This window comes from Physeter macrocephalus, chromosome 6 (genome assembly GCF_002837175.3).
Source record: "Physeter macrocephalus isolate SW-GA chromosome 6, ASM283717v5, whole genome shotgun sequence".
Taxonomy (NCBI): Eukaryota; Metazoa; Chordata; class Mammalia; order Artiodactyla; family Physeteridae; genus Physeter; species Physeter macrocephalus.
In genome coordinates this window covers 34,922,239-34,930,387 of record NC_041219.1, presented here as the reverse complement: position 1 = coordinate 34,930,387, position 8,149 = coordinate 34,922,239, and the positions used below count along the sequence as shown (strand labels likewise).

The 8,149-nt window shown below is 46.5% G+C and overlaps 1 protein-coding gene across 4 annotated transcripts in view; it reads left to right on the top strand.

Annotated features, from left to right (window-relative positions):
* Window positions 1–1,937: 1,937 nt before the first annotated feature.
* The window catches only part of GNPTAB (N-acetylglucosamine-1-phosphate transferase subunits alpha and beta), a 130,679-nt gene continuing 124,467 nt past the window's right edge, over window positions 1,938–8,149 (top strand). For all 4 annotated transcript variants that reach the window (XM_055085263.1, XM_024127300.3, XM_024127299.3 and 1 more), the window contains exon 1: window positions 1,938–2,145. In XM_055085263.1, coding sequence (XP_054941238.1) covers window positions 2,081–2,145 — 65 coding nt within the window. In that variant the 5' untranslated portion in view covers window positions 1,938–2,080. The remainder of the gene's footprint in view (window positions 2,146–8,149) is intronic.

Below are 8,149 nucleotides of genomic sequence, written 5' to 3'. Positions count from 1 at the left end.
GCACAGGCTCCGGACGCGCAGGCTCCGGACGCGCAGGCTCAGCGGCCATGGCTCACGGGCCCATGTGGGATCCTCCCGGACCGGGGCACAAACCCACATCCCCTGCATCGGCAGGCGGACTCTCAACCACTGCGCCACCAGGAAAGCCCTAGGTTCAGTTTTCTTATCAAGCTCAAGGTAAGGCCTTCCAAATACACCATCTCTATATTCAACATTTACGTTTTGCAGACCCAGGGCAAGAGGCTCTTCTTTGTGTAGGATTGTTTATTTTGGTTGCCCATTTTTCATCAAGACTGAGCAAAAGGTGACTCAGAGATGGATGGTGTTTTGGGGCCCAACACTTAAAGCATTCTCGTCTCCTAAGTTTCAAAACCACTGAGAATGTGGGATGGAGATCAAAGCGTCAGCTTTAGTACTCATAGAGTTAATTGGAGAATGTTGTTCACCTCTTCAGACAAGTGGGCGGCCAATATTTTCTCCCTGAATGAGACAGACTTTCTAGGCCCAAGCCCAGGCTGGGACACAGGTGCTCCTGTACTTGACAGATAGTGGATCAGAACTCCTGTCTCTGGCAGACAAGTTCAATTCCTTGCAACCTCACCAGTCAGGTACCTCCCTCTTCTCCTAGGATGAGGGGTAGAAAGAGACACCAGGAGTGTTAATAAAATGTTGAAAGAAAAAAGTGTATCTTGGAATAAAATATTGTCATTGCAAACCCCTTGAGACTTAAGTCCTCTGGTTTTATTCCATTATGTGGTACTGTCTAAACCCCCTCTTCTACCTGAAGGCCCTGCTAGAAATCACCTGGTGCCAAAGTAGAAATAACTGACCCCCTTTGCATGGGTTCCTCTCCAGTACATCGCATGACTTCCAGTACATCGCATGACTTCTATCATTACAACTTTTTTTGTATTTAGTGGTTTATGTGTTTATCTCCCCAACTAGACTCTCTGGGAACAGCAGCCAGATCTAGTTTTTTTTTTTTTTAAATTTACTTTATTTATTTATTTTTGGCTGTGTTGGGTCTTCGTTGCTGTGAGCAGGCTTTCCCTAGTTGCCGCGAGCGAGGGCTACTCTTCGTTGTGGTGCGCGGGCTTCTCATTGCGGTGGCTTCTCTTGTTGCAGAGCATGGGCTCTAGGCGTGCGGTCTTCAGTAGTTGTGGCTCACAGGCTCAGTAGTTGTGGCGCACGGGCTCAGGTGCTCCGCGGCATGTGGGATTCTCCCGGACCAGGGGTGGAACCTGTGTCCCCTGCATTGGAAGGCAGATTCCTAAACACTACGCCACCAGGGAAGCCCTAGCTCATTTTTGAATATCCAACACCAAGCACCATGCCAGGCACTGGACACTAAATACGTATTTAATTAATAAATGAATGAATGAATTTAGGTTTTGGCACATTTAGCCCCCAAATTTCCTCTTTCAAACAATATGGTTAGCCAGAGAGGAAAGGAGGCCCATAACAGCATCTCCTCTTAGGACTGTGAAAAACCATGATTTCCCAATTATTGTAAATGCAGGAAGGGTTTTGTGCACAAAAACATTCGTGTCAATATAGCACCGTCTGGGGCGCGGCCTCCTTGCAGAGGCCAGCCCCGGCCCGGTCGCCCGCCCAACCCGGTTTCGAGGATCCCAGCCAGGCCGGGAGAGCCCGCGGCGCACGCGCAGGCTGGGAGGGCACTCGGCTGCCCTCCGCCCCTCCGCCCTGCAGGTGGCGCTGCTGTTCCCACCGCTGCCGCCGCCGACCCCGTCTCTAGCTGGGCTAGACCGGGGCGGCGCCGGCCGCCTAGCGGGCCGCGCGACCGCCTCCGCCGCACCGAGGGCGTGGGCTCCCGGCTCCCGGAAGCGGCGGCCGCGGCGTGGAGCCGAGCGGGCGTCGATCCCGGCAGCGGGTATGCGCGGCGGCCGGAGCCTGTGACCTGAGCGCGGCGGCCCGGTGGGGGCCGCGGAATGGCGGCTCGTTGAGGAGGCGGCGGCGGCGGCGTCTCCGGCCCTTCGGGCGCGGCGCGGCGTGTCGGCGGCCGGGGTGATGCTGCTCAAGCTCTTGCAGAGACAGACCTATACCTGCCTGTCCCACAGGTATGGGCTCTACGTCTGTTTCGTGGGCGTCGTTGTCACCATCGTCTCGGCCTTCCAGTTCGGAGAGGTGAGTAGAGGCGCGGGAGCCCTGGCCGGGGCGCGCTGAACCCGCACGACCCCATGGCGCCCCAGCCCCGGCGTGCTCCACTCTTGCCTCGCCATCCTCCCTGCAGCTCCGGGGACGAGCTCCAGAACCTGCCCTTTCCCCGGGGGCGCCGCGAACTCAGTGCTCCTCTCCTGGCTGCGGTTTCAGCATCTGGGGTCCAGACCTCGCCCTCCCGACGGTTTGGGGGATCCGCGCTCCTTCTGCCGAGTCCCTTTCCCTCCAGGTGCCTTCTTCAGGGTCCCCAAGTCATTTGACTTTCTCCCTCAGGCCTTGTTCTCCACGCACCTCTCTCCCGGGACCCAGAGTTCCTAAATTGCACTGGATTCTCAGTCCTTGCCCCTCCTGCGGTTTCCTCCTCAGCTGTCACCCTTTTAATCTTTTCCCTTTGACAGAGGCACTTTATATTTTTAATCCCGTTTCTTCCCGGATATCAAAACTTTGTCCAAGAGGGGTGTTTTCTTGGCACTTGAATTTGCAGTGGGGAGTGTACGGGCCCCAAATTTAAAGGACTTACACGTGAAAAGCTGCTTTTTTTTTTTTCATTTTTGGTCTCTTGAGACAGCTGAATATCATCAGTGAGCCCTGAGAGGCTGTACTGGTAGATGTGCAAACACTGATGTGTGGCATCTCCAAACACTTTTCTCTATCCCGAGATCAGCTGAGCCTAGGGCCCCTTCCTGTGACCAGGATGCCCATAACCGTGTTGGACTCCAGCACCCAATCTCTTGGGAATCAGCACAAGCTCTCGGGTCATGGGATATGCTAATCATTTAGATTCCAGATCACACAAACCCAGCCTGTCTGGATCTGCTGTTAGTTAAAGCATAAAGCATATGTATAAGCATAAAGTAATTCGATAAGATTGTAAACCCCAGAGGGTCCAAGCAACAAGTTTGGCAGGTGGAAGCACCCAGGTTTAATAGATTTTGTGCCCCTCTGGGTATACACTTTAAACATTTTCTTGAATGAAACAGCCCTTTGATTTAGGTTGCATGGCTATTTCATGACTGACAGTCTAATACAGTATTCTTTGTAATAAACAAATGTGCAAGAGACTATGAATAGGTGAGAGCTGGAGTAGTACATGTATGTGCTCTCGGGTCATGGGATATGCTAATCATTTAGATTCCAGATCACACAAACCCAACCTGTCTTGATCTGCTGTTAGTTAAAGCATAAAGCGTATGTATAAGCATAAAGTAATTCGATAAGATTGTAAACCCCAGAGGGTCCAAGCAACAAGTTTGGCAGGTGGAAGCACCCAGGTTTAATAGATTTTGTGCCCCTCTGGGTATAGACTTTAAACATTTTCTTGAATGAAACAGCCCTTTGATTTAGGTTGCATGGCTATTTCATGACTGACAGTCTAATACAGTATTCTTTGTAATAAACAAATGTGCAAGAGACTATGAATAGGTGAGAGCTGGAGTAGTACATGTATGTGATTTTAGAGAACATCCCCTTTTAAAATGTGTCTAGGAATTGGAAGAAAGTTGTATTTTCAAGTTGTTTGAAATTCGTCTCTTTGTTTTATTTTTTTTTTCTTTTTTGGGGGTAGGAGGTTGCAAAAGGTTTAAAAATTAACAGAATATTTTTCAGAAATGCCACAGTATACATTTGCTTGAAGTCTGTACCCATGCTGGATTGTGGGCTCCATAAGAGAGGGTGCTGTCTTTAACCACTGTGACCAGCTGCTGTGCCAGGTACTGCCAGAGTATACAGGCTAAATATTTGTCTAATGAATATATGGCATGATTTTCAGGTTTACACTTTTAGTAGTTCTTGGTCTAGGGGCTGATGAAAATAAGTCTTTTTTTTTTTTTGCGATACGCGGGACTCTCATTGTTGTGGTCTCTCCCGTTGCGGAGCACAGGCTCTGGACGCGCAGGCTCAGCGGCCATGGCTCACGGGCCCAGCCGCTCCGCGGCATGTGGGATCTTCCCGGACCGGGGCACGAACCCGTGTCCCCTGCATCGGCAGGCGGACTTTCAACCACTGCGCCACCAGGGAAACCCGAAAATAAGTCTTATAAGTAAGGGTTGAGAAAGTGCCCCAGACTTGTAAGTGTGGAATATGTACCTAACATTATACTACCTGCTGTTCTGTCTTTGTTTCATGTATTGCACCTTAATGCAGTGATTGTATCTATACATAGTTAAGTGTCTTATTGCTGATAAAAGATTTCTTTGGCCCTGAGTAATTTTAAGTTAGCTGTTTATTAACTCCCCTGCAGTGTGAAGGTGACTCAAAGGCATCAGTTGTTAGAATTTTCTTTTTATGTATTCCACGTCTGGTTATTTAGTTACTGAAAGAAAGTCATGAAATGGCCACAGATCTTAAAGTTTGGAACAGACAAAAGAAATGAGAGGCAAAGAATGCCAAACAGGTGGCATGGGAAATGGAAACAGCTGGCTCAATACCCCTACTATATTGCCTGTAGTTAATTTCTACAGTGCAGCTGAAAAGAGGAGCTGCAGGATTAGGCAGAACAGGGTTTGAATGCTGATGCCAGTATTAATGATCATGATCATGGCTAATACGTAGGGCTTATCAGATGTTAGGCACTCTCTTGACTGCTTTACATATATTAACTCATTTAATCCTCACAACATCACACCTGTAAGATGGGTACTAGTGTTAACCACCCCCCACCCCTGCCTCCAATACCAAAGTCTGAGGGTGATCAAGACCCTTACACTCAGCCCACCATATCCTCCAGTTCTGCATCAGGGATACTGGAGGGCTGACGGTATACCCGTTTTACAGGTGATGAAACTGAGGCACCTGCACTAATTAATCCAGCTAGTTCATGGCAGAGCTGGGCTTCAAACCAAGGTAGTGTATGGCTCCAGAGCTGTACTCTTAAGCATGTCTCCATGGCTTCTCAGATAGTCTGGGCTGTCCCTTATGTGATCTTCAAAAGGATACTTAACCTCTCTAAACTTCAGCCTCCTCATCTTTAAAAAGGAGGCAAGAATACCTTCTTTGCAGGGTTGAGCCTATTAGTTCCTGGCACGTAATAGGCTCTCATTAAGTGGTAGAACTACAGCTGCTATTATTATTGTCATCAACTATCTTATGCCCTTAGTACTTATTTTGAAACAAACCTTTGAAATAGAATATGCTCATCACACGGTTAATATTACAAACTTGTTAATAACTTCACTGATTGTAATGGGTAGAAGGACTAAGATCATTGTGAATTCATCACTATCTTTTTTCCCTCTCTTAGGATAAGTGGTATTGGCTGCCACCTTTTAATAAGCTATTTGTATACTCATCCAAATATCGAGAAAGAAGAGTGGAATTGAGAGAGGGAAGTACTAAAAAAATTTTTTTTAAATTTTCCCCTGAAGTTGAGCCAGGTCTTTTTGAAGAACCCTTGGGAACCCTGATTAAACAAAAGCACAACCTGATCCAAACCCACAGGGAGGGCCCTCTGGATGGGGACTAATGGCCACTGAAGTGCGTCGCCTTGGGTGAGCGTAGCAGGTAAACTCGTTGATTTGGGCGAGTCGTGTGGCCTCTTGGAGCCTCAATTTCCTCATCTATAAATGAATGATTATCCCTTTTAGCTCAGAAACTTCTGATTTTAAATGTTTGTCCTCTGTTAATATTGTATAGACCTTAAAACGTGCTTTTGAAGTAAAAATCTGTTATTTCAGGGTCCTCATTATTTAGTACATTTTATATGGAAATCCACAATCCCTTATCTGAAAATTCTACTGAACCTTGGAATTACACATCGGTATCTTATAGTGAAACGTGTGAGTATTTACACTCAGTGAGGAGAATAAAGACTATAAATAACTTCAAGTCAGTTTAGGTCAAGTTTTGACACCAGATGAGTTCAGGTCAGGTCAGGTTTTCCTGCCAAAATAGATCTTCAGTGTTGAGAGCTTTTTGGATTTTAGGATTGTGAATAAAGGATTGTAGATCATTACTGGGTATGTGTGTATCTGTGTGCATGTGTGTGTATAACACGCAATATATCACTTCCTTACATGTACTAAGTATGGAAACAAAGAGGTGTCCAAAAATTAACTTCATGAGGGAGTCAGACAAGTTCAGGTAGAATCTACCCATACTGGGCAGTAACCCTGGCCTCCCTCCTCTCTTTTGCTCACCTGTCTTCTATCGCCATTTTGGATTAGTTAGATATTCAGTGAAAAAGAAGATTGAAAACTGGGTCCAGCTCCAGTTTCTCATACTGGCCCAATTTCAAGAAAGAAATTAGTTATGCTTATATTTGATTACTTTGCTCATTAAGGCAACAAATAGTTGACGTTAAAGGAACCTGGCCTGAGAGCTGGGAGGCAGGCTCTGGCCTGGCTCTAGCCTCACCAGAAACTATATCCTCAGTGGTTTCCAGACTGTGTTACTCCAAGCTGCCTCCTGGGTTGGGGCAGCCACTCTTACCTGTTTGTGTAGATTTCTTTTGAGGATGGAGAAAACTTTCATTATTAAAAATGTTTTAAAACTTCCAGACTAGATTTCTAACACCCCCATTTTAGCTTTAATGTTCTGTGAATATACATTTATTGGATGTTTCACATGGGAAAGCATGAACTATAATGTAATGGAGTTTGTGCTACAGAGAAAATGTCTGCGCTGAGCCTGTTTTTTTTTTTTGGCTGTGTGGCTAGCGGGATCTCAGTTCCCTGACTAGGGATTGAACCCGCGCCCTTGGCAGTGAAAGTGCAGAGTCCTAACCACTGGACCGCCAGGGAATTCCCTCACTGAGCCTCTTTAAATGGTATCTTTCTTTTGGGGGGTTTGGGAGAGATACACAGCCCAGCTAAGTGTCAAAGCAGAGACATTGTCATTCTCCCTGCTACTCTTAGCACCTCTAAAGTGCTTCGTACCCAGTAGGTGCCCAGTAGGTGCCAAATAAATACTTGATGTGTGAACGAATGAATGAATTGGGGGTGATCTTAACGAGCCTCCCCTTAAGCTCATTTCCAGTAAAGATAAGTTTTCTACTCTGATGCAGCCCATCTGTACTTACCTTTTATTTCTCAGACATGATTGGTCAGGTTGTACCCTGTATGGTGGAGGGTACTATCAGATACAAAGAATTATGTACAGCTCATCCTTGGCCATCTTTGGCTAGTTGAGATGAGGCCATGATATACATATGAGTAACAATACAAGAGAGTAAGTAATTGAATGCCTGAGTAGGTACACAATAATGACTTAGAAGATCAGAGGAAGGGAAGAAAATTATGGGTTGAAACATCCTAAGGGAAGTTGAGACTTTTACAAGGAGACGGGAGCTTTTTCTTTTTGAATTATTAGTGGTTTAAAATTGTTGCTGGTATTAACCCGTGGCAGTTGGTTGCAAGTGATAGAATTCCACTTCTGACCTGGGTTAAGGAAAAAAAGGCAGTTTTTTGACTCATGTAGTTGAAAAAGGTAGGGTGAAATTTCTGTCAGGATCAGATAAAGGTGCTCACAAGATGTCATTAGGACTCTTTGTCCCTGTTCTCCAGCTCCATGGGTTTAGTTCTCAGACAAGCTCTTGCCATATGGGAGCCAAGATTGGTGGCAGCAACTCCAGCAGCCGGTCTCCCAGTTTAGTAACCTCTTCCTCATTAGTGCCAGCTAGACCCAGGGCGGCCTGCCTAGCTGGGGAGTGAGTGCCCTTGTGCCTTCATTAACCACCTTGATCATTTCCAGAGCTAGGGTTATGGGTGGGACTGTCAGTCTCCACTGAACCACATGAACTGAGAGGGCTTCTCCAGAGGGAAGTCAGGAGGCTGTTATCAAAAAAAGAGCCAGAGCAACAGATGTCCTAGACACTGGCTTGAGTCAAAACCCATTTCTTTTCCTTGGCCTTAACATTGACACATTGACATTGTGACTGTGATAGCTGTTAGCCCTTTACCTTGTTCTAGAAGATGTGAAAGTGTGTTGTTTCCATTTTCCTTTTTTTTTTTTTTTTTTTTTTTGCGGTACGCGGGCC